The following is a 27490-nucleotide window of genomic DNA, read 5'->3' as shown; positions in this document are numbered from 1 at the left end:
TCAGTTTTGGAAATATTAAATAATATCAGGCGAATTGGCCAACATATCCAAGGAGTTTTGTGCAGATGTATTTGCAGCCTGTAGCTTTTGCCTATTGCCGTGATTTATACTTCTAAACATCCAGGATGTTTAATCAATAAGCAAATGTCAGGAGCCAGAAAGAAATTTAAAATCTATTTGATGAGGATATTAATAACACCTACAGTAAAATGATAATGATAATAATTGTCTTCCTCCTGGTGTTTTCTTATACTCTGAGAACATTGCAAATGTATTGCTTGGGGTGATTTACAGTAAGCTGAACAAATACAGCTACAACTTTTCACTTCTGTGCTCATGAGAAAGAGAATGAGCACAACTATCTTGTTTGCAATAAAAAGGATTACCTGCATCTCTTCCTCCTCCAACTAGTCTGGCCTTTGACCCTCTGAATCCACTAAAGATGACTGATGAACATGTAAATATGCTCCTTCAGCTCCACAATGCCAGAAAAGCTCCAAGACCTGGTGGTATTCCCCCCCCCTTCTGCCTAAACTGGGCAGCATCTTCTCCCACACAAGAACTGTCAGCAGTGGCGTCCCCCAGGGCCGTGTTCTCTCCCCACACCTCTTCTCTCTGTAAAATAAACGCCTGCACCTCAGGAGACCCACCTGTGAAACAACTGAAATTTGAAGAAGTCATTGTCATTGGTCTGAACCAGGATGATAAGGAGTCTGAATACGGACAGGAAGCGAATCGGCACCATCTGGAGCTTAACTCACTCAAGACAGTGGAGATGGCGGTGTGCCACCGAACAACTCCCTCCACGCTCTCCCGCCTCACCATTTTCAATATACTGTGGATCATTTCCAGTTCCTAGAAACCATCCTTTCTCAGGATCTAAGTCGCACACACAGAGCTCAGACTCTGTCCTGCGCTCATCCATCACTGTGAGGTTTGGCCCATCTACAAAAAACCCCCCAAAAAACGGACAGGTCCATACTTCAACAATCAATCAGGTTTGGAGCAAGGGTCATCAGCGCTGACCTTCCCTCCACCCAGGACTTGTGCGGGCAGGTCTAGGGTCAGGAAAAGGGGCAGCTAGCATCTCAGGATGTCCCACGTGTCCTGGACACACACTGTTTAGACTTTTACCTCCAGGTCAACAATGCAGACTGCAATTTGTAATAAAAACAATCGGCAGAGAGAGAGACAGCGTCTTCCCCTCCAGGCTAAACACAATGAAAACCTTAAAGTTAGCTACTCTACTGGGAAACAAAATGAGCATATTTGCACTCACACAACTTGTTTTTTCACTCTTCTTTCTCAAAAGAAAAGTGAACATATATATATTTGTGTTCCTGTTCATTTGTAAATACCTTAATCCATTGGGGACTTGTTGCCACCATGGATGGCGCAAGCAGCAGGTGTTTCTTTTCTGTTTTTTTACAAAGTACCATTTAATTTTTCCTTGAAAGCCTTGAGTTTTTCTTCTGAAAAACAATTTGAAAAGTACATTTTGGATTTATTCAGGTTACCGTTATCGTTTTTGCATTACATTTGGCCGTGTGTGTGTTGAAGGTAATCCCTCGGGGAACGGGAGAAATCTTCCAGCCAGGAAAAACCGATGTTGGTGGTTTAGGAACCAAGAAGAACCAAGAAACAAAATGCTCAGGCTTCATGATGAGCCTCCACAGCTTCACCTTCCATATCAACGTCCTGCTGATTCTCACCCCTCATCTACAAAAAGATTTATGTGTTAAACATTCAGCTCCCAGCTCTGTACACAAACTAACAGTGTGTCGAATGCCTCGGTGTTGCCTTTAAAGCATTCTGTTATGGCCATATCGGTGTAATAGAGCCCTACACGGTGAGATGAAAAGACTTCTCAAGCATGGCTAAATGTTTCTATTCCTGCGGAGGCAGTGGGGGTGTAACAATAGCCGGGCGTTCAGACTGCCTCGAACTGATGGGTTAGTCAGGCGACTGATGTATTCTGACAGACACAGACAGGCAGGAGAATTGTACAATTTATCAAAAAGGCTATGTCTCTCCCTCTGTCAGTACCTGACAGGCATGTCTGTGGCTGAGAAAGGGCAGGTATCAAGCAACGCCGTTTGAGGTCATGAAATCAGGATCTGGGAGGCGATGCGGTCTACGTCTCAGCCGGAACACTCGGAGCGGTTTCAAAAGAGCGAGATTTCAGGAATCGCTTGTGCCGAACGGCGTGAAAACACGTCAAACTCGCTGCTAAGTCAACCCGCTGTTGCTACAAATCAGCTTTCCTCGACTTGTCATCCTTTTTGTTTTCACTCAGCGTCTTTGAGCCCTCAGGCCTTTCACTTGCCTGCTCCGTTTACTCCTCACCTGAGCCGGCACGGCCCATCAATCCTCCTGACGCTATCGGTGTTTTACAGGCCTGCGTTAGGCCTCCCTCTCGTTTCCGTTCATTATCATTACAGGCTGCAGGTAGCATCAAGAGTTGCTGTATACAAGAGAAACGTGCTGGTGAAACGGGATCACTTGACCGGGCTATTTGTGTTTTTATTCTTCACAAAAAGTCTTGTGGCTTTCCGAACTCGCACTCGAAATGCGACAAATAAATGAAAGCTTTACTCCAAAGCTAGCTAGAATATGATGTGAAATCATAACTCGTCTAGAAGCTGAAGGAGCAACTTTTCCAGGAAACCAAGTTGGATAAAGGACCATAAAAGACGGTTGAGTATTCATCAAGTGAGTCATTTCTGGGCTGACATCCTGCAGATGACCCACTTTCACTTTTCTGGTAAAGGAACCAGGTTTTTTTTAAAAATCAAATTGTGAAGAACGCATCAAGTCATGAGCTTTGACAGGTCCTCAATGAGTTTGGATGAGAAACAAGCCCACAGCTTCACAGAGCCCCTACCGTACGTAACAGTGCTTCTTTAAATGTTCCTACTTTGACTCGCATCGGATCCACCTGGAGTGTTTATTGAAGAAAAACTCAAATCTTTTCAAAGTACTAGTCAAAGTACCAGTAGAGTTTATAAAACTTCACCAACGGGTTGACAGCGAAGGCAATTTTTTTCTCCTTTCATTTCTCACGTAGAGCCGATCTAAAAGTTCACACCACCACGCATGCGCACAAACTATCATGAATACTGATAATTTAGAGAAATCGATTAAGCTCACTGTCATGTTTTTGAACTGTGCAGTGAAGTGCCAACACATGTAGTTTAGAGAACAAATCCAGGATGGTTTTACTGCAAGGCAACAGTTTCATCCCCCGTCTACCCAGAGACACAGAAATACATTTATTACTAATAAAATATCTTCATAAATCAAACATTTAAAGTATAAACAGTAAAAAGAAATGCTTCAGAAACATTTATTGTATAGGAAGTTGTATGGGGTTAGCTTACGCTAATAAATATAGACCCTGTTTATTAAAATCGACCCTGTAGCAGTGCCAAAAAGTGTCAAGGTCGCTGTTTGCTCTGGATTTCTCCCTTGCGTCTCTAAGATGGTTGTTGCTTCATATTTCATTCATCAGTCTTTATTTATGGAGGAGTTTTCATACACAGCGGAGGCAACACAAAGTGCTTCAGTTCATTTCCTGAACTGAAGCACTTTGTGTTTCGGTGCCTTTAAAGCCACGCTAACGCTAATGAACGTAACTTATTTTGTGTGTGTGTGTGTGTGCAAAACATTTCACTTTAATTTGAAGCAAAAGAGAAAAGAAAGAGAAAGAAGGCAGGTTGCACTCACTTTGTTCACCACCTGCCACGTTCTTCAATGTTAATGAGAAGCAGGAACACTTTACAATGAAAAAATGTTAAAAATTATATATATATATATACTGTATATATATATATACGTATATACAGTATATATATATATTTATATATGTATAATAATTATATTCTCAGTGTTGATTTGTTTTATTGGTTGAATTTATTTATCAAATAGACTAGCACTACAATAAGTAGATGAAGTTCAGATGAAAGAAATGTGACGTGCATGCATCATTTGGAGCATTTTTTGACCTACAGAGCCACCATGTGGCAGACAAAGGTATGACACCCACATTGATCACGCATGTCCGACTGATCAGCCGACAAAACACCGACAAAAGTGGTTAAATCCCCTGAAAATGTATCCTGGCAGCAATAACTTTCACCCAATTACTTTTCGACCTCAAACTGCATTATGTGTGGATTATTGATATTCACAGCCGACAGGCCTCAAGCCGCCACCAATTAGAGTTAACCGTCAAATAATAATAATAATAGAAAAGCAGCAGTCCGTTTGTGTGCAAGATATCTTGTTTCTCGGCGAGTGTGAAATGAGAAGGGGGCCAGGCGATGATGCTGACCTTCACAATCCACAGAGCCTGTAATTAGTCGTGTCCCTGCCGTAAGCAGGCTGCCTTCTCTCTTCACTTAAAAGGAAACTAATACAATCACTCGCCGAAAAGACTGGATTCTGGTAGCATTTCTAGTGCGCATAAAGGTCACCCTGCACAACACAAACAGCGAGAGCGGAGAAATCGAGGGATAATTAAGGAAACTGTCGTAATTAAGAGCCAGGAAGAGGAGACTTGGGGGGGTTTCAGCAAACTTGGTTGGTGTGACTCAGCGAGAAACCGTCCCCGTAGTCATCCTCGCAGAAAGAATGGGGGGAAAATTAGGTTTGGCCTTTATGACCTGTATTATTAATTCAGTCAAGTTCTGATTGCTTTAGACTGAAGAGTCTCAAACAAATGCGTAACCTTTTCACATTTGTCACACGATGAACTTCTACGCCACTTTCTACTCTTTAAAGAGCAGCAATGTGGAGTCCAGGAGTTGCTCTGCCGACAGATTCTCCCACCTGAATCTCTGCATCTCCTCCAGAGTCACTGTCAGTGTACGTGCTGGGCTGCCATGTCGCCGTAGGTCTGCAGATGTGCCAAAAACTCTTCATTTCCAGACGGCACATAGAACAGGCCCCAATGAAATGTTGGAAACTTGGGGTATTGTTTTATAACCTAATCCTGCTTTAAACTTCCTCAGCGTTCTCTCCGACCTGTCTGCTGTGTTTATCGTTTCTCTGACTGATTATCTGCATTTATCATGATGTTAAATCTTCTTTTATCTTCATTATTAGTGGAAAACCCTGACCGACATTTTCAAGAGACTGTCTTGGGAAAACAAAGTGTCTTTGGTCAGAGGCTTCTTCAAATTCACTGTAATACAGACTGCTACAGGAGGTCTTTCCTGCCAACAGCCGTCACAATCTACAATAACTATTTGAATAATTTCAAATTAATATGAGGTAAACATTGAATTTCCCTTTGGGAAAACATTTGAAATGACTTCGAAAGATTATTTGATTATTTGATCTATTAAGGCTATCAGAAAAAGGGTTAAATCCACATGTATGTAATTCTTTTTAGATGTGGAAAACAGTGTGCCAGTGTTGTTGTTACATATCGATGTTGTTTGTTATTGTGGTTTCTCAGTTTTATTTTCTCTCTTTCTGCAGGTGTAGAAGCAGACTTTATTGCGGTTCACTTCCTCTCCATGCTTCTTTCTCTCCGCTTATCTCCTTCTTTCCCTTTAAGCTTTTCCCACTTTCCTTTTTCTCTACTCCTGTGTGTGGCTCAGTCACAACAAATCCTAGTAAAACATATTGAAGTTTGTTGTTCCACTGAGACGCAACGTGAAAAACGTTCAACATTCATACTCTTTCAAAGGCGCCACATAAGCAGGCTAACGTAAACGTTAATATTTATAACTTATGATAATTGCATAATAAACACCGCAGGGCCTCAGCTACTTGTGAGAGACATTAAAGTTTACGGCAGCACTGCAGCAGCGAGTCCTCGAGAACAGCGTCGCCTCTGAAATGCTGCACGTCTGCACTGTAAATAGATGAGATCGCACCCAAACGGACGTGTTTGTGTTGACAGTTTCTGACAGCTTAAGTGCTATGTAGTATCTGTGAAGGCTGTATCACTCAAACAGAAGTATTTTCTTTGCAACCACGCCAAGCACAAGTCCTTGTCTGGGTTATGTTGTTGTTGTCAGAGCAAAATAAAAAGCAAAAACATCTCAGACCCCCACCCCCCACCACCCACACACACACACACACACACGGCCTCCGCCATGACGCCGGCGGCCTGGTCCGCGTCAGGCAGAGCGAACATGTGCTACACCTCTGAAATGACAGTGTAATTAACCTCTCACGGTGGTGGCAAGGCGGGATTCAGAGCAAGACCCCGTGTACCTGTTGGTCCCCGATGATTACGGCTGCCGGCGGACACGGGGTCAACCCAGAGCATCACCAAGGCAACAAGGAAGGCCACCTGCCAAGGCCAAGCTGACCTTCCCCTCAGCTTCATCCTGAGAGAGAGAGGAGGGACAGGGGGGCAAAGAGGGAGAAAGCAGAGGAGGAGACATTCAGGGAGAGGCTTGAAAACAACCAACAACTGCAGCTTTCTGAACAAACAGTGGAAGAGGTGAGCTGCTAAAGGTCAAAGGAAGAAAAACACAACCTCAAAAAACAGACGTGACCCGAGGAAACTGGTTTCTCTAGCTCACATAAGTACAGTCGTAGTTCTGTGTACACCTGAAGCATCAGTGGCAGCATTTTTTTTATTATTCATGCTACTAGCTTTTGGTATCTTTGTGAAAAATTATTAGTTTTATTATTTTTACTAAACTTAATTTTATTTTCTATTTCATCATTTATCTACCTGAGGTTGTTGGAAATGTGCTTCATAAATAAACTTTGACTTGACTTGAACAAACACAAATTCAAAGAGCTAGGTTTGCATTTAAGGTCATCCTAAATTTTGTTTAGGATGATAAATTTTGTTTATCACATAAATCCTAATAAAACACATGCGGGAGGGTGTGAGCAGCGCTTTCGCAAAGATGATTGACAGCGGTAAGACCGTCCTCCTGACTCTGTTTGGTTGTTTATGACCAAACTTTGTATTTCTCATTAAATTGTCACGACATTGTGACAGTTTAACAAATAGGTAAAAAAGAAAAAACACATTTCTTTTTTTTAAGTAAAAGTTACGTTTGTAGACATGATGCAACAAATTGTGAGGGATGTTAAAATGATTGAAGTTCGCCGCATGTACAAATCAAATGTCATTCCAAAAGCATAGGTGTTGAAGTTTGGATTAAACCAACCTGTCAAACATGAATTTTTATAATTTTATTTAACTCAGCTCAAGTTTATTTTTAATATCTTTTTTGCAGACGAGTCACTAAGCAGAGACAAACCTGATCAACATGAACACGGGTCGGAGCTTCGCATGATGTCGCCTCACCTGTCTGTCGTCTGTCTGGCCAGGTCCTCACGGCGTGAAGCTCATGGCGGCGTTCACTCGCACCTCGGATCTCCTCCTCGTCCTCCTCCTCTTCCTCACCTTAAACACAAGACGCCTCTGGAGGAAGGAAAGCACAAAGACACCCTGTCAGAGAGCACAGTCTGCCCTGGGGTTGGTCCATGGCCTTGCACGGAGGTCTACCCACACGTACACCCCGCAAATATATATTCACACACACACACACAGACACACCACACACACGGGGCTGAAGATGTGAAGGCCTACATTGTGTCAGATCCATTGTTTACAATGGGTTCACCTACCCCCGGGCTAAATGTGATCCCCACTCTAAACATCACACACAGCTTCCCCCCACCACCCTTATCCCGTTCAAACACTCACTGTCTGTCATGCGCGCACGCACACGCACACACCCACGCACACGCCTGGAGAAATACACACACCTACTCCCAAAGATACACGCACACATACATACGCAGATGGACACATAAAACAACATGCATAATAAACTAAAAGTCCAACTGATTTCCAAAATATGTGTACATAAAAGGAAAGCAGCAGAGGGGCCTATTAGCTGAAACATTTAACAGCTGATCAAATATGCCATAGAAACCAGTGATGACACACACACACACACACACACGCGCGCACCCACACATGCTAAATTTGCACAGTATTTGCAAGGTAAATTCAAAGCCTGTCAGAGGACAGCAGGAGAGACTCTTCCTAATTACAACTGAGTGACAGCCTGTGATGCAAGTGTGCTATTACACACACACAGACACACGCACGCACACGCCTGCACACACAAGGTAAATTGCCATCCTACAATAGTAGTGTGTCAACACGCCTCTCTTTGCAAAGGGGAAAGACTCTGCAGGCTTCAAGAAAAGACAACAGTCACATTAATAGCAAAGTCTTCTCCACTCCTCAAACCTTCATTATTCATCATATTTCATTGATATGCAACTCAGTCCACTAATATGCTGGGAGACTTTTCCGAAAGGACCAGGATTCGTTTTCAAACATCGGTGTAGTGCCACTGCCCCCTAGTGAGGGGAGAGTGCAACAGCGAGAAGCACCGGTCTGCAAAGGAACCAGAAATAAAGATGCAAACTAACAAGGGCAATGAAATAATAATCTGAAAGAGCTTCAGTGAAGTTGGATCAAAAAGGAGAAAATGTTCATTATTTAGGTATAATTAAAAAATATTCTTATAGAGCACACAACATCCACACATTCGCAGCGTCTGACGTTTGCGATCAGAGTTTAAACTTGTGTATTTGTGTGTAGCAGTTTGAATCCGGTACAGTATGTGAAAGTATGCAAGGTGCATGCGCTCTGAGAAGTGATTAGGCATGCTGCATGGCTGCACAGAGGCCTATTTCTTATTCCCTTTTGAAAGGCTGAGTCAGGGCATGCATTTTTATCAGCTTTGTTCTGTGATACACTCATTAAAGGAGCACAGCCATGCATGTGTGTGGGGGTGTGTGTGCATGTGTGGGAGTGTGTGCGCTGCTCGTTGGGAACAGGAGAGAGAAAATGTCCCGTCATCGGAAACAAAATTGTAACCTTTGCAAAGTCTTCAACAAAACTCAGGGAATGGTTTTAGACTTTTTTTTTATTATTATTATTATTATTTTGTAAAAAGTAAACGTAGAGAACAATCAGGGCTTGTAGTCACGGAGATAATACACCAAAATAAAAATAAGTGGAGTAAAGCTGTCGGTTTGGACCTCCAAACCTGCAGGGATTGGTTAGATATGCAAATATAACAGAGACATATTACATTAAAAAAAAAAACTTTCGATGCTTGATAGTTAAAATATAAAACGTAAATTAGTGATGTCTGTGGAGGGCAACGCTTTAGAAGTAGTTGAATGATTATACATAGTGCACTCACTCTATATGCAGAAGGACAAATAAGCTGCTGAAAGGTGTAACTAACGTATTAATTTAACACATTTGAACATATAATTTACTCACATCTCTTACCCACAATCCAGTAGAGACTCCCCAGTGAAATAATTTTCAGCATTATGGAGAAATTTATTCCTTGTAGTGACATTGCTAGTAGCTTTGTGAGGCGAAATATTAATGAAAAAATTAAGACTGTGACTATAGTTTCTCTGGGCCAAATACCTGTCAGACATAAACACAAACATAAACTTTTTTTAAAGGAAAAAATGTATCTCATCACTTAGCATTTTTTTTTCAGTGCAAAGAGCCATTATCCTGCCACTGCTAGTAAATAAATGCTACCTAGAGCTTTAAAACTTAAAGGAACGCTCTAAAAAGCTAACTTATCAAGTCTAATAAATACCTACAGTTGGAACTTCATATGTTTTGTTAAAAGTACTTTGGGTGTTTTAGAACCATAAAAAATCTTTACAACAAGCAAACCCATCACTTTTCAACCCAGCATCATTTCTTTCATTGTATGCTATTAGTAGTCTGAAAATAAACTGATATCATTTGATGTGACAAAGAAAACCATGTTGTTGGAACCATAACCAGCACGCCTTGTATCATTTATATCCTTCGTAAATTGACCTCTTAACACAGAAAACAGACAAAAACTACAGGCTGCTTAATTCTACATATTCTTTAACCAAAGTTATTAAACGCTGCCCCCCCCAACTAATGGACCGCTCTCCATATCAGGACATTTTTGCAATTGGACCTCAACACAACGCTATGCCCGCAAAATTCGACATCACTGGCATCCCATACATCACTGTCTATAGAAACACTCTGGCAGCAATCATGTCACTTTTCTCCAGGTTTGTAATCAGAAATCAATGGACAGACAGTAGTTTATGCTGCGTTCGCATCAGATTGGAAAAGTGTCCCAACGTTCTGATTTTTTATTGTGCAGCTGTGCTGCTGCATGAGCAATCGGCTTTGCTTATAGATGCTTCTGCACCGCCGTATATAAACGTCATGAAAATGTGTTCACTTTCTCTGAAATAATCTGAATTTACCGTTAAAAGGACATCAAGGTGAGTTTTATTGGATCCTCTAATCAACCAGAAAATGTAGGGTTAACTGAGCTGTGGTATCTGATGGTAGTTGTAAAGCTTTGAACCTAAAACACAAGTTGGAATGTCTTTATGTTAAAGGGTGGGGAGGTTCTCACTTATTCTAGTAGGACAAAAACACACAGACACACACAAACCCTCACACACTACAGCAAGCGGAGCACAAACATGCTCAAGATTATCTGAACACATCAAGTCTCACCCCATCTAAAATTATCCCTCCTGCTACATCACCCTCTCCATCTCTTCTCGCCGCGCGTCTCAGAGGGCCGAGAGGTTGAGCCGTGTCATTTCTCCCGGTAATCACGCAGGACTGACACGCCGGCTCATTGGCATGCAACCAGGCAGATCTACCTCCTCCACAAATACACATCCGCGTGCGCCGCGCGTCTCCCGCCGCACCGTCGCAAAACATACGCACGCAAGCACCCGCTCACGAATTTGCTAAATTACTCCTGCGGATGCAGACTCTGACCTCATCTGGCGCATCAAGAAACAGGTTTGCTAAACAGTTTTTTTGTCTGATGCGGCTGTCGCCCGGGTCCTGCCCTGTTTGTCAGTCAGAGAGATGATATCATCTGTTAGGACAGGACAGGAAGTTTCATATCAGCAGAGCTGTTGGAGACAGGAAGCGCATCGTTACTGGATGACCTATGTGGCACATGGCTGTTGCTAATGTTTTCATTTAGCTTTGGATCTAAAGTTTGGGTTTTTTTGCCCACACAACACTGTAAAGCTGATCGACCTCCTGACCTGACAGACTGAGACGCAGAATATTTGTGTGTGAGAAAGAAATGCTGAAATTTTTCACTTTAAAGCGCTCTTTTCTAATCTTTAATTGCAGGTGGACAAAACATTTCACCTTTCTCAGTCACTTATTTCCAACTCATTGGTAACACTGGTGCACACACTCCAGCCTGCTAGTGTGTGTGAGGTAAGCCTCTAGTTAGTCAGATGAAGTTTTTCATAGTCCTGACCCATGTTGCTGATTGATTTCTTTATTTCATATTCTTTCTTAGTCTTCAAAATGACACAAAATTGGGAAACACACAACATTTTAAAATCATGGATCAACTTTAGCTGATCATTTTCACCTAAAAAAGTGAAACTGCAGACAAGAACTTAAGAGTCCTGAGGACGTTCAAGAGATTTTTAAGCTAGACCTAAAGTATGAGTTCTACTGTATTTACATGCTTTAAGTAAAACACCTAAAAATGTTTCATGGCTTTTGAGTTTGATTATTAAAGAAAAATAGAAAAAAAGTGAAGAAAGCCAAAGAAAATAACAAAATCGATGGTGAGAAGAGGAAAAAGTGTGCAACATAAACGCTGCTGCAAGTCATCAAGTGTAAATCTCCTGTATCGCTGTCTCAGAACTATGTTGTTTTTGTTTTTTCACATGTAGTCCTCCTTATGGTAGAGCCATTGTACAACAAATGTGTTCTGCGTATTAAAATAGAATTTAAATCTGTCTCGGCGAAATAAAGCATGAGGACAAACTCCAGATATAAAAAAAGAATCTCCGGTTCAATTACGGCGCAAAATAGAAGTGAAAATGTATATGTCTGAAGGCCACACACGCGCTTCACAACAGTATCTTCCCCCGTACTGATTTTTCTTTGCCCAAACATAAACCAAGCAGACAAAGAAGAGGGTAAAAAAAAAAAGAAAGAAATCCTATCAGTGTAAAACAAAGTGCGTCTCCCTAAGGCGGAAAGACATTGAAAATGAAACGGGCAAGAAGCACAACGCTCAGTGGGATCTCATGTGAAGCGTTGCAGATTTCCACCGATATGCGCGGTATTAACATTCAGTCGGGGGGTGTAATGCCCGCTCACTCCCTCTCTCCCTCCCTCCCAAGCGAATGAGGCAGCCATGTTGCTCCTCTGCTGTTTCTTTTGGGTCGCTGCGTGCAAATATAGACGCGCTAAATTGCACAGACGCAATCTTACAAACTTGGACTCCACGGTGTTCACGAGGCACGGCTCCTCGCGTTCACCCAGCCTCTCTCAACTCAACTTCTCGTTGGTGTTCACGCTTTCCGTTCCTCCAGACCTTCCTCTGCGCTTTACGGATGCGAAGACAAGTAGCAGTTTTCTCTGAGAGAGCAAGTTGGAAGATTGAAAGCAGGATATTTTACATCAGTTAATTCCTTTGATTACAGAGGCAAAGGTGTGAAATCCCACAATGCCACTGGGCCTCTCTCTCTGCTGCTGTGTATATTCCAATAAAATCACCAGCTAATAAGCGAATAAGGGTTTGCTGAAATGGCCTGGCAGGGGGAAAAAAAAAAAAGCTTGGAAGGAGAGAGTTGTCAGTGAATGTTTGAATGCGGGACCATTACCTGACCGTGGTATCGACTGCAGAGTTCAGAGAATGGCCTTGGCTCTAAGGTACCATTACAGCTCAATTGATCTGCCTGCACTTAAGTCTAAATCCCACCTTGTTGCACAAGCCATCATTTCAGGATCCAGTGACCAAAACATATGTGCATGTGTGTGTATGGTGGGGGTGGGGCTGGGGGTAGGTGCGCATGTGTGTGTTTTAGCATTTCTCACCTTGTAAGTCCCATTTTTTCAACAAAATCTATGTTATGATGGAGCCCAAAGTCTGGGCTCCGTAAGAAGCAGTGACGTTTTGGGGTTAGGAGTTAGGTTGAGGGCCAAGGTGCTCATTGACTTTATGCTAGGTTTTATGGCTAGCCACTTACTGGTTTAGTGTTAGGCTGTAAAAATGAATTGGAAATGAATGGTAGACAATGTAAAGTCCTTGTGAAGATAGCAAGACATGCTGTGTGTGTTTAGACAGAGAGAAACACTTTAAATAACAGGGGTCGGGGGTAAATCATAAATTCTTTGGAGTTTTTTCCAAGTTTCTATCCAATTCTCAACTTATTTTCATAAACTAACTCCCATCCTTCTTCTTTTCTCAGCGCTGCATCTTTTCCTCTTCATTTTCCTTCAGCTTATTACGGTTTGTCGAGGTGAAAGACCACGACGTTTGATGCATGTTTTATGATTTAAAGCAGGTGAACGCCACTTCTGGGAGCTGGACTCACTTTTTAAACAAGCAGCAACACAGCGCCCGGGGCAGGTTCCTCGTTTTGTTACCCCACACTCAGAAAAAAACAAATTCTGCAAAGAAACTGTTGGGGGAGATGATATGTATCATGCAACTCAAACAGAAATAATTCAAGAACTGCAAACACTGATCTGATAAGGATGACACAAGAAAAGCAAAAAGAAAAAGGTGACAGGAACCAAAGAGACTGTGTACTATAACATCTCTAATCACTACAGAATCAGTCTAATGTGCTTTTCATGCTTGTGTCATTCTAAGCTTTGCCAAGAAAGCTTTTAAATATGATAAAACCGTCATGAATCTCAAAGACTTTCTGTTCAGTACAGAATTATCTGACTAAAGTCTGACTGGCAGCCTTTAAATTTGGTGCTAATCAGACACCAGCACCACCCTTCATCAGCCATTTGTGATGAGCACCACACCACTGGGTGGGGACGGGTGTCAGTAAGCCATAAAAACAAATGCTGTTTCATTTTCTGCTTTGTGCCCCCCTCCCCGTTCTCTCGGCCAGGTCATGCCGCCCTGGGAATAGAACCAAATCCCCCCAATTTCGCTTTATGACTATTTACAACATCATCATTTTGCAAATAAGCACGCCGTATTGTTTTTAGTTTCTTCTACTGTTAGGGTTAAAAGGTGGGGAGGAAATTTCTTCTTTTGCAAAACCAAAAACAAGTGAGGAAATTTATTAGGCTAATAAAGATTATCTAGAAATATGCATTAGAAGGCCCGGTTTCTGCTTTCTGTCATCTGAAACCCCTCGTCCAGATCGGGTCGACATTTAACAGCGAAGCCCTCCTCGGCGCCGCTGACAGACACCGGCGCAGTCCAAGCCCGTAAATCTGCTGCATTCTAATAAAGCATTAAAAGGCCATTAAAAGTCAGTGTCCCCGAGCGCCGGAAGATGGATGGAAAGGTGAAATGGAAACGAGACACTTTTAGATGACAGCGCACACCTGCTCACAATTCACTGGCGTTCCCCATTCCTTCTCCTCCAAAACAATCTGCCGTGTTTATTCCTTTCTGTCTTTCTTTCATTTGCTGCTAGTCTTTGCAGGCTGGAACTCACTTTTTACGTCTTAAAAAAGAAAAGGCAAAACATTTTGACCCGGAGTGAGTAAAACTCGCAGATTCACTTGGTTCTTTCTTGGATGAGAAGTTATTTTTAAAAAAGAGGAATATTTTAGGTAATTATCTTCTCCTTCTCAGCCTTTTCCCTCTGCGAACCTGTTCCTGTGACCGTTTCCTACGATATCTGCAATTTTCAAATTACCATCCGGACTGTGATGAGGATGAAAACAAGCGCTAGTAGAGATGAATGTATGAGCACAAGGGGAGATGGAATAACCTGGCACGGTAATGAAGGATGCTTCAGCGGAGCCAGCAAATGTTTCCCCACAGAAACGCACCGATCAATCGACCAATTTTTTCCCCCCAGATTTAGGATGAGCTGGTCGAGCACTGAGAATCTGCATTAAAATCTCCTTTAATGCGGTAAAAACTTATATCAGCTTATAAATGACTCAAACAGCAGCATGGCACACATCTTTAAATGACTAAATATCAAATAACTGAATGTTTTGGCGCACAAACTGGGCTACTCTTGCAATTTCTTCACTTTCTGGAGGATTCAAAGCCTCCGTCGAAGAACGTCCAGGTCATTTGTGGCTCTCTTTTAATGATTATTGGTGAAAGTGTGAACGAGGATGTGTGAGCAGCACTTTGTGCAAAGCTCCTCTGCTGTGAAGTCAATGTAACGGGCCGGGTGCTTGACAGACAGAGAGACGGCGGAGAGCATCGGCCATTCATTTCATTCTGTTCTCAAATCAAGATGAATGAAAAGTGAGGCACCTTGACGTGAAGCCTGCAAACACTGTGTGCAGAGCAGTTCCTTTGACCCACATGAAAAAAAAGTTCAGACCTGAACTCTGAGGCTGAGAGTCGGTCCAGCAGGTGAAGCGCTAGCTTTGCATTCGATTATATCTAAGTGCAGATAAAATACAACAGCTGCTTCTCCTCTCTTACGATGCAAGTTTATGTTCATTTGTAGACATGCGCGCCACAAAAACACCCAATCTTACCAAGTAGTCCGGTCTAGTTTCTAAAGCAAACACACTTGAAATACAAAACAAAATCTAACAAGTGTCTTTACAGCATGATATAGGAGCTTGTTTTAAGTCACCAATTCCTTTAAGTTCTATTTCCACTGGCAGATTATTTCACTTTTAACATGGGAAAAATGTCTTGTTCTAATTTAAATAATCTGCCAGTTAAACTAGCACTTTATCATCAATACTAATGAATTATTGACTTATTACAAGCTCCTATAGCTTGCTGAAAAATTCAAGTGCACTAAGATGTTTAAAACTAGAAACTAGACCAGAAATCCTTTGTAAAATTTTGTGTTTTTGCACCAATCAGGTTTTTCCTAGACGATGTATATATATATATTTCCCCCCTTTTTTTTATAAAGGATTAAATCATAACGAAGAGATGAAAACGTTTCAGGTGCTTTGACCAAGAAGATCTACCTGAAACAAATTGACAAAATTATTATTATTATTATTATGTCTAATCATTTAGACATCAAAATGTGAATCCTCCAACCTTTATTTGCCTTTATTTGTTTGTTGCTTTTTTTTTAATAGAAACAGTGGTAGCTTTAAAAAATTTTTAAGCATTTAATGAGTCGCCAAACTCTGATTAGAGTGAAACAAAAGAGAAAATGGGCCCATTTCAGTGTCTGTCCAATCAGAGGTGCTTTTCTTTTTTTTTTGGCAAATTTTCTTCCTTAGTAAACCAGCTAGATTTATTCCGCTTATCTTTCCAACGGGGCAATTACTGTACATGATGAGTCAAATAAAACCGAGTTTGGGTAAATCAAAAGGCGAAAATTAAAGCGAAAACCAAAAACTCATAAATAAAAGTGATGGCGACAGCAAGCAGGGCAGCGAGAACCAGGAGGTAGACTAGAAGAAAAAAAAGACAGAAGTCAGGAGAATACAGAGAGAGAGAGAGCCGAGAAGAGAGAGGAAGCTTGATCAATTGTTCATTTTACAAAGTCACTGAGACGTGTCAGCAGTGTCAATAAGTGAATTAATTTGTCTGTGAGTCTGCGGAGCATGACACCATCACTCTGCTCCCCTCAGACAAGCAGGGCCTCTAACCCTCTGTCACGCGCTCACAAAAGCAATTCCAAACAGGGATTATGCACAAATATCCCAAACAGATCTGTTGACACTTAATGGGTTTCACACAATTATACCGGCTGTGCAGGTTCTAATCCAAAATGTCATGATTTTCTTTATTTGGCGAGGTAGAGGGGGGTTCAAATGTTATAATATGAAAGTGGATGTAAAGTGGGTAGATGGAAATAGATTATTTATGTTGAATAATAATGACTGAAATGTGGTCTTGTACAGTATGTGTAGAAAACGTCACAGATTTTATTTTTTAATTTTTTTTAGCATTTTGTTAAAAAGCGTTTGCAACCTTTGTCAAATTGCACCAATCTACCGACCGGAGAACAGAAGCAGACGATTTTTCTTTTGTCGGCTCCGATCCAAATACTGAAAAGTTAAGAATTCAGCCGATTTCAGTCAATAAACAATTAAGCTAATGACGTTTAAGTTGGTGCGTTTTACTTTGAGTTTATTGAAAGGCCTGTCAGGATGACAATGATAAATTGTCCCAGAAGTTATCGCGATAAACGATACGAGACCATTTTCAATTAATACAGTGGTAATGGCATAAAAATGCAAGAACGCATTTTTAAATGTCAATAAATGCTAAATTTTAACCAACATTTAAAACTGGATATTTGGATATTTAAAATATACAGTATAAACAAAACAGGAGCAACAAATAGAATGAATTGTGAAATCTCTGTACAAATAATATTGTCCTTCAAAAAAAGGTCAAGTTGAGACCAAAACACCAGACTAAAGACTTTTATCCTACAGTTTTTAGAAGAAAGAGAAAAACAATAAATTATGCAAATAGAAATGATTGAGCTTGCTTTAATTTATCAAGCGATTAATTGATTTATTGTTTATTGTAACAGGCTTAGTTATTGTATCCTAAGTGTGTGTGTGACGCTGATACAGTACGATTACCGCTCAATATGACGACTGCTACCTACTGCCAAAAAATCTGTCAAAGAATCTGCAGCAATTTTTTAAAATTCTTTTTTGTGTATTATAGTTTTTAGAATAAAACATTTCTCAGTCACTCCAAAGTCAGTATCAGCATCTCAGACCTAAAAGAAAAACAGAAATCGGTATCAGCCAGCAAAAGCCTGATCGGTGCATTTTTAATTTTGTTGAAAATGAAATAACTTTAATTAAAAAAAATGTTAAAAAAAGATGCAGAATATTCTTAATGTCAGCTAATAAAAAAACATGTTTGGGATTGGAGCTGAAATCAGATCTCATGTAGTCACAGGGAAATGTAAAACAAATTGCATCAATAGCCAACCAGGCTTGATCTTCCTGAGTGACAGCAGTGAGCATCCTACCAATGAGGGGAAAATGTCGAACCCGGGGAAGAAACAAAACAGTAAACGTAAGGGAGCGCTTCACATTCACTGATTTTTTTTTTACAATGTATATGCACAACAACATGGAGAAGCCTTGCAAATCAAGTGCCTCAGACACATCAAAAATGCTTTCCTCCACGATGATGAATTCACATTTTAAGCAACGCAACCTGCCCTTTATATAGTCAACTAAAACTAGTTGCTTAATTAAAAAGTTACACTGTATTTAGGCTACTTTTCTTTTTATGGTTTTCGGTATTTGATTCCACAGACCACAAGCATCCATCAGAGCGGCCATCCTTTGAGACGTGACTGACATCAGTCAGCCATGAAGAGGGACCCTCAGCCGGTGTTTTCATTACAAAGCCATCACCTCCAGCGCAAACACACACCCCACAAACACACACATTTACACAACCTGACAGATTTCAGTTCAGCCCTGACTAACCACTCTCCTCCTTGTCGAGGCATCACTCTCCCACACTCATTTACTCCTGCTCTCCATTCAGAACATACCCTGGCTATCTTTCTTGTCGTTTTTTTTTCTGTTTACATAATCTCTGCCTTTCTTATTCGTTTCCCCACTTTTACATCCCCGCATCCCACGGTGTTCCAGCTATTTTTCGTCCTCGTTTTTTTTTGTTAGTTTGTTTTCGGACGCCCCGGGCTCTGATTTTTTCTCCCATCTTTACAACGGATCCACGCCGGCTACGCAACGTGATGGGAGCGTCTCATAACCCAGCACACACCTACCTACAGCTGCCGAAATGGGGGGGAGAAGGGGGGAGGACAGAGACCGACACGCAAGCACACGTGCGCGCAAAATCACAAATTGGGAGGCAGCAGATTGCATCCAAGGTGATAGATGGATCATGGTGGGAAGGAACTGTGCCTGTTAGTACAATCATTACTATCACTTAGGGAGATTTGTCATGGTCAAAGTGAGGTAAAGCTGCGGGGGAAAATCACCTTGAGGCACGCGAGGTGGCGTCACCTTTCCCAAAGGAGCATTAGATCCTCGAAACCCGCTTTGGGCAGAACGTTTCCAGATGTTTGGTGAAAGAAAATCCCTCCCTAGCATACGATTCACCTCTCTTCACTCTACAAAAACCTCTAGATGCCTGTCACTGTCTTCTCAAGCAGAGGCCATGTGGAAGTGTGTATGAGTGAGTCTGTCCGCTGCTACATGGAGGCGAGGGAATGAGGTGGGGGGGAGGAAGACAAGGCCTTGCAGTGGCTGACTCACAGACTGTGAATGGATGGAGGAGAAGTTAACGCTGTGAAGAGGAGTGATGAAAACTGCTCTGTCTGGACCCGCCGGAGCCCGCAGTGACAGGCGGACTGACGCGGAGAGGGGGGAAACTTTACCAGATCGCACACAAATCTGCTGACGGGAACTTTTACTTTGTTTCACAGTGTGATCAATAGCAATTTTAGCTTCTTTTTTTAAAATTATGGATATGTGTAGTGATGTGTGTGAACATCATCGCACTGCTTGTTCTTGCGTCCTGATCCCGGGCCGTGCTGATCCGTTCAGAAGGATCCATTCTGATCACAGAGGCTTTACAGAACAGTGGATCCACTCCAAACCACCACACACACACACACACACACACACACACACACGCACACACCCACACAGTCTTTCTCCACCACCGGTCACAACCTCTGTCCAAGTTGTGGTTTTGCCCCCGTGACATGAAACGAATCCACACACACACACACACACACACACGTTTGTGTGGCTATCTTTGTGGGGACTTTCCATTGACTTCCATTCATTTCTACAGCCTAAACCTTACCCTTACCCCTATCCTAACCCTAAACAAAACTCAATTCACACCTTAGTCTTAAATCTGACCCCGGGGGCGTGCTGTGGTGGCGCAGGGGGTTAGCACGCCCCACGTTTGGAGGCCTTAGTCCTCGGCGTGGACGTCGCGGGTTCTACTCCCGGTCCCGACGACCTTTACCGCATGTCTTCCCCCCTCTCCTCACCCTCCTTCCTGTCTGCCTACTGTACAAAAAATAGGAGCTACTAGCGCCGCAAAAACTCTTCGGAGAAAAAAATGAAAAAGAAAATCTGACCCCGGACCCAAAAACAGTGTTTCCCCTTGTGGGTACCAGGCTTCGGTCCCCACAAGGAGCAGTGGGTCCCCACAACACAGTATGTGTCTGGAAAATGGTCCCCACAAGGTATTACAAACAAACGCACACACACGCACTCATTGATCTACTCTCCCCTCCTGCCTCCATTAGAGTAATGGATCTCCTGTTTTAAGAAGACAAGCCAGTGCTGTTTGTCTTCTGTTTCTTTTGCATTTCGGTGACATCACGTTCACGCTCTCTGAATCAATGCACACAGAAGATGGCCTGACACAGTCATTCTTCTGCATCGTGGCTTTTGTTCCGCATCCGTTTCCACGACATCACAGGCAGAGGGAGGTTTGGGGGGTTTTATTGCTCCCCTCCTCTTCCTCCTTGCGCTGATTACAGTCAATCTGTTAGCGCCAGTAGGTGAGTAGGTGATACCCAATCTGCGCCGCCCTGATGTCACTTCGTCAATCACACGTGCTTGATTTTCCCACGTTATCTACCGCTTGTGTTATTATGCAGGCGAAGCCTCGTCGTTTCACAATATTGCACATGTCATCTTTACCTCTTTTCCCTCCCACCGTCCGATCTCTCCCTCGCTCTCAGGCTCATCTTCTCCCCCCTGAACTTTACGTCGTTTTTTCTTGGTTTTTTTCCCCCTCCACGCCGCTGTCCATTCTCAACTGCTCACAAACGCGCGCACAATCCATTCTCCTTCCTCGTTCACAGCCAATCACCCTGAACCCTCTGTGAGAAGATTAGCCACATTTATACGGGTGATGCGGCTCTCACTCCGGGGTGGAAACACCTGGGGGGCGGCCACAACGACATCACAACATGCCGATTTGATATTTACTAACCCTTTATGCTTTTTGTAAAAACACATAAAAAAGAGACAATTACGTAAAGCTTTCTCGGTATTTTATGACCACAATAATTGAGAGAGGTGACGTTTTTTTTGACAAGTCGTTCTTGGGACAAATTGTTCTACGGCGATTATAGAAGTCTTTAAAACACAGTTTTCCATTTATTTTACCTTGTCAGGAAATCAACTGTGGCACCCAGGTAACATAACATTCATCTCTATTTTGTAGAGCAGAACTATCCTCACATTGTTTTGAAACCAGACCCACCATACTCTAAGTTGTCTCAGCTTTATAAATATAATGCAAATGTGAAATCCTGGTAGAGGAAACAAACAAAAAAGGAAAAGAAAAAGCAAAACAAGTTTTAGCAATATAAAAAAAAAAAGCTAAAATAAATCTCAGTATCCATCCCTTTAGCTCTAATATTAGATCAATATTTTAAATTTATTTTTCAGTTATGTTACATACTTAAAAGCTTTATGTTTTCCTACTGTTTTGTCTTTGCTTAATGTGTCCCTCAGCGCAGTGGGTGGGTGTTTTTGTTAGAGGGGGCAGAAAGAGATGGCAGCCCAGGTCAACAGTCACACAAAGGACGCCACTGCACCTTTACGCAGGTGTTTGTTACTCTGCGTGTGTATGGGTGTGTGTGAGAGAGAGACTGGGTGACAGGTTGGAGAGAGTAATCTCCCCAGGATTAAGAGCGCTGCTCCCGTGTTAATGTGACTGTCAATGAGAATTAAGTCCCAGGACGGATCCTCTTCAGCCGCCCTCTCCTCTCCTCTCCTCTCCTGTCCTGTCCGCCCTAATAACAGCGCTTTCGGTGGAGAGCCAGAGCCGCGTTCAAAACAAAACAATGGGCAAATAATTACGGCGTCTCGAATACAGTACAAATTGCAGAGCCAAAGAGATATGAGGGGGGGGAGAGGGGGGGACGACTAACAATTACAGCACGATAGGGGTTGGGTCTCATTACTGCGTCCATTAACATGCAGCAAGTAATTTTCGCTTCTCGCTTAAGCGTGTAGGAGTGTGTGAGTGAAGGGGGAGCGACAGAGGATGAGAGACAGGGAAAGAGAGAGAGGGGGAGGGTACGAGAGAGGGAGAGAGAGAGAGAGTTGCTTCTGTTTGCGCCCAATAGTTTCTGCACCACACCTCTCATCTCACACCGCCTCAGTGCGCACGATCTGCTCGGAGAAACCGGCAACTCCTGATTTATTTTTATTTTGTTCATAAGTGTCATTTTCATATCTTAAAATTTGTCTGAGCTCTATGGATTTCCCGCCCCCACTAACCAACAGTACTAACCAGCAAATCCCCCCCCCCCCCCCCCCTCTCTCTTTATCTCTCTTTTAAAAAAAAAAAAAAAAAAAAAGAAAATCGCCCGGTCAGCTGAGATCGCTCTGCGGCCGCTCCTTTAACCCGCAACCAGTCATGAAACGCTGCATCAATCTCACCTCCCATCTGCCGTAGTTTGCGCCACAGACGCCGGGTCGGTGCTTCACTCAACTCATGATCCACGCGTGTAAGATCACGATTCAAGAGCGAATAACTCTAAAGTGACATCATAGTCATTTCTTATCATCGCTTGGAGGCTTAGTGACTCCATCCTTGTGTCATGGTCCTACTGACAGGGCGCTGTGAAAAGAGATGGGTGGTTAGGGGGTGAGAGTACTTGGGGGGGGGGGAGGAATGCCATCTTACCCGGATCTACAATCTCGAAGACATGATCAGTGCCAACTGTACAGGATCCAAGTAAGCGAGAGAACTGGAGCACTTTTGTCACTTTTCTGCTTCAACTTCCAGACTTCAAACTGTCAATCCTTCCGAGCCTCTTTGTCCAGGTCCCACACAAAATAGTGCGAAGGGAGCGCTTTACTGCTGCGCCGGAGAAACGGCACAGGTGAGCAACAGCGACCGGCTCCGGGCTGCCATGATCTCGCCGAGTCCCATCTCAAGATCAGACTGGAGCCGAGGGGGTGTGGAGGGAAAAGTCTCCAAGAAGTGCGTTAATTCCGTCCCTCCGGAAGGCGAGCTCCGGCTCCAAACAAGTTCCTCTTACCCACTCCAAGCCGCTGCCCGAGTCTGACACGGAGATGCGCCGCGGGTCGCCCGAGAGAGACGCTGATGAGAGTGAAGGGATTCAGGGATGCAGGAGTGATACTCCTGATGCTCTCTCGTCGCTCCTCCCGAGCGGGGATCGATTGGACATGAGGAACGCGATGCGAGCCCGACCTCCTCGATTCAGAACACGTGCAACAGCGCCCGCCCAGTTCACCGGGCTCCGCTCCGCACCCCGCTTCTTCTTCTGCTCCCTCACTGATGTCACGTAGTTCACACAGCAGCCTGGACTCCAGCAGGTCCGAGTAGAGACGGAGCAGATCAAGGCGTTTTAGATGTTAAAGAGCCAATCTTTGCCAAATAATGTTTGTTTTATCCAGGGGTTCCTAAAAAGCTATGGAAGTCCAGATGTGCCGAAATTCATTTAATGAAACGTCTCAGTAAAGTTTCGAACAACTACAAAATTACAAGCCACAACAACATTGGTAAATACGTATGCGAATAAGTGAACTGTTGTAAAATAAATTAAATATAAATAAAATTCATAAATCACAAAGCCTTACCCATGAAAGTCAAAGCCAGCTGGCACTACTGCAGTCAAGATAAGTGGCTTGAGATTCATTTGTTTTTCATTTCTGTGGATAGAAAATGTGTATGAAAAACATCTATTGATGACCCACTGTTAGTTTTCTGGTATAGAGCACAAGTTTTTAATTTAAAATTTCCTTGTATTTCCAGTAGTCCATTTTGCCATGTCCCAATGTATATGGAAGAGCAACAAGCCCACAGCATGACAGATCCTCAACCGTACTTAGCATGGAGGCATGAGGGCCTTTTCCACACGTTCATCCAGTGTTTCACACCAAACCACGCAGGAGCATTTGTTGCTGAAAAACTCAATATCAGTCCTACATGACTAAAGCACAAAGTTTCAGTTTAAATCCCAGTGATTTCACATGGTTACGTCTGTGATGGTAGGAGGGGAAAAGCTTTCGATACATTCTATTTGTAGTCGGAAGAGTTTCCAGACTGAAATTCAACAAGGAAGCCCTCTGAACTGTGGGAGAGCAGACTGGGAAGGTTGCCTAGCAGCCACCGCTTCGGTAAATCCTTATGGTTTACCAAACTCCAACCACAACACGCTTTATTTGAGTGTGACATCATTCCTAGATCCAAGTTCTGACTTTTGACCCAAACTGAGTTCAGTGTGACAGAGAAGGCTAACTAATCAGAGTCTATACTTGTTGAATCACAGATTACGTCATGGTGCACCGGGAACATCTAATCACTTCCAGTTTAATAAATTAAGTGTTTATTGATAAATAATTGACCTACTTATATTGCTACGAATAATTTCTACTCACTTTTAACTTAATGAAGACAAGCATGTATACATTTATTACATTCTTTGCTCTCTATTTATACCTAAAAAAGGTGACATAGTACCAACTGGAAATGGCATAAATTAACCATTCCACCTTAAGGCAATTTCTTTTTATTTATTTGTTACACAAACACAAGGAGACCATGTGTGTGTGACCCTTCACTCGTCAGCACCTCATTATATGTGTGTGAAGGTGCGTGTGTATGAGCCGAGGAAGGGGGAGTGCGTTCCTGACAGATGGACAGCTGAGCCGCTCAGGTGCCTCATCGCTCGTCCAACAATAGCCGGCCCAGAGTCTTCGCCGCGGTCATGTTCCAGACCGCACACCGGTTTCAACACTTGGAGATGCGCGATGATGTAAGCCTACTCCCTTCCACCACAGACCCCCATCTCTGAGCCTGAACCGCACACGCATAAACAAAGAGGCGCGCACACGGACCACCACCGAGACGTTAAACAGAATTTAATCACCGCAGCCTCTCCATTGCGCGCCGGGAGACAGCCTATCAATTCTCCCATCCCAGAATATTCCTGCGTGTTGATGGCGATTGATTGTTCTGCGCTGTATTTGCAGTCATTAAGGCTTAGAAGAGATCGATGTCCACTAACGACCCGAGGTGAGGGGTATCCGATACGTTCGGATGTCTCCCTTGCGCTCCTGCTGCCAGTACTGCTTCTGTCAAAGGTACTTTTGGGGGATTTTTTTTTTGGGGGGGGGAGGGGAGCAAACGAAAGCGTCCGCAGCTAATCAACGCAATCAGAGGGATGCAACATGCGCCCGGATGAGACGTAGGGTGTAACGACGCTGTTTTAGCTCCTAAGAACGCCTTTTGAACCAAGTGTGCCACCTGTGAACAGAAAGAAAAAGTGCAGCAGTGTTGTTTTCAGCAGATTAATCTTTGCTCCGATCTATAGCGAATCGATCCGTCTGGCTTTGAACTGAGAGTAGATGAGGCACTGATGTAGGTTTGCTAGAAGTGAGGTACTTTGTAAGACCTAGTTGCGAAATTCAGGTAGCGAGCTTTTAACCGAAAGGGTGGCCCAGTTTCAACACTACGGACGGCTGCAGACTGTCCCGGGGCTTTTCTGCGCGTTTTATTTCCCCCTTTCTTTCTCTCTTTCGCAAAGATTCCCAAACAAGCAAACAACTGTAGAAGAAAAGAAGGAGGAAGGAAATAAAGTTCCTGCTGAATCTGAATCTGCAGAACAGAGCATGTACGTCCCAGTGGGGATCAGGGGTTGCTTTTATCTTAAAGCCGTGCAGCTAATGGAGGCAACAGCCCACAGCACTTATCTCATCTCCTCTTCATCAAATGGCCCAGATAGCATCAGTGAAAAACCGCATCAAACACTTTTTTCTGGACGCAGATGAGCGATGCAAAATTTAGCCCACTCTTTTTACACTTCCCTGTTTAGATATGTAGTTCTTTTTCTTTTCATTTTTTTTTACCGGTTTCACCGAAATGAAGATCAGTCCTTTCATGCGCTTCAAGCTCTGGACGGAGCTGTGCTTAGGTGTTGTCATAAAAGCTGGTATGCAGACGTTTTTCTCGTCGAGTAATATGGAGTTATGGTACCTCTTCTTGAATAATCCTCTCTCACCCCGTGGGAGGAAATCATCGGACAAAGAAATAAATAAATAAATAAAAATCGGCTTTTAACTTCAAGAGTACCTTCCCCTCTAAGATCAATATTCCCGCATTAACCTCCCTGTTGATCTGCTCCGTGGATGAATGGGAAACTGGGCACAGTAAGATGAGTGGATTGTAATAGATTTAGGCTGAATCCCATTTCCTAGGGTTACCCATAAGCAGAGCCTTTATCCCTTCGCTCTTAAATCAAGTTAAAACGTCCCGCACCACTTTAAGGATCTGGTGTCGCCGCTAATTCCCTGTAAATAAACATATGACTTATCATGCCTGTTTGTGTTCTGTAAACGTTTATCAGCACTTGATCAGATATTAGTTTTGTGCTACTCAAGGGAAAAACAAAAACATGACACCTAATGTGCCCTCGTAAAGCTCAGTTTAACATACTTGGAAGTTTGTTAAACTGAGAGTTTTCCTTTAGAGAACTGAAAAACGTTTCAAACAAAACGCATCAATATACATCAGTCTACACATCTTCGAGTCTTGTGTTGGTAGTTTTGTGCTTTAAGTCAAACCGATTCTAATATTTTTGGAATATTTTAAACTGAAAAGTAGTTGTGGCATTATTATAATGCCTTTTTTTTAGCCGTTAAACATGTTTTTAGTGAGAAAATATTTACATTAAAGTGCACTGCAATGTGTCAATGAAAGGTCTCATTTTTAAGACCATTTTTTAAGGAAGCCATTCTCTTTACTTCACTGAAATGAAAAGAACAGCCTGACGCCTACAAAAGTTAAGAGATGCCGGAGCAAATGTTCAACCACAGAGTTTAACAACGAGACGTTATACCGTCATGTTGGAAAACTGCAAAAACAAACAACTCTAAGGTCACTTTTGGGCTACCGAAACCATGTCAGTGGGAAAATAAGGCACGAGTTTTGAAAACCAAACTGGTTTTGAGGTGCAGGAAAACGCACTGCTTATCTGCTTAAGACCTTATCTACAACACGACTAAATATAACAATCATTAAAAGTAAATATCTATAGAACGTCGAGCCGAGGCTTCAGGCAGAGAATGTGACTCCTGTTTGCTCCGATGAAAAAGTGTTGGAGCGACATCACTAACTGTGTTTTGCGTCTGCCCCCCTCACACCTTTGTGAGTAGATATGACCGTAGTTGGTTTTTGCGTTACATCATCCACTCAGAGGCTTACTGAGCGTGCACATACTTGGGTTCTTGTGTTTTTCTTCAAAAACCTGTATTTCTGCTATGCCAGGTCAACGGCCGCAACCCGAGCAGAGCCAGAAATAGTGTCCAAACCAGACGGGCTCGGTGTCTTGTCAATATTCAGAAGGAAAAAAAAAGGTCCACAGGCGCTCCACTGTCCGCTGCAAAACAAAAAAAAAGTTACAAGTTGTGATACAGTAAGCAAATGCAACTCAACAAACATTACCTGCTCAGTTGTATCTGCAAATTATTTTTTTCCCCGGCGCCTCGGTTGTAGCAAGCAGCCAGGAGCGAATCCAGAGCGCGGGG

General features: G+C 42.8%; 1 protein-coding gene across 1 annotated transcript in view; it reads right to left on the bottom strand.

The window, feature by feature from the left end:
* The window catches only part of tafa4b (TAFA chemokine like family member 4b), a 56360-nt gene extending 29785 nt beyond the window's left edge, over nt 1-26575 (bottom strand). Inside the window, exons 1-3 of the mRNA XM_032548818.1 lie at nt 22623-26575; nt 7286-7402; nt 6229-6344 (exon numbers count right to left, since the gene is read on the bottom strand). Coding sequence (XP_032404709.1) covers nt 6229-6343 — 115 coding nt within the window. The 5' untranslated portion in view covers nt 6344; nt 7286-7402; nt 22623-26575. The remainder of the gene's footprint in view (nt 1-6228; nt 6345-7285; nt 7403-22622) is intronic.
* Nucleotides 26576-27490: the final 915 nt, after the last annotated feature.

This window comes from Xiphophorus hellerii, chromosome 20 (genome assembly GCF_003331165.1).
Source record: "Xiphophorus hellerii strain 12219 chromosome 20, Xiphophorus_hellerii-4.1, whole genome shotgun sequence".
NCBI classification, from domain to species: Eukaryota; Metazoa; Chordata; class Actinopteri; order Cyprinodontiformes; family Poeciliidae; genus Xiphophorus; species Xiphophorus hellerii.
Note: the sequence above shows the minus strand (reverse complement) of the source record. Positions and strands in the feature narration are given on the sequence as shown.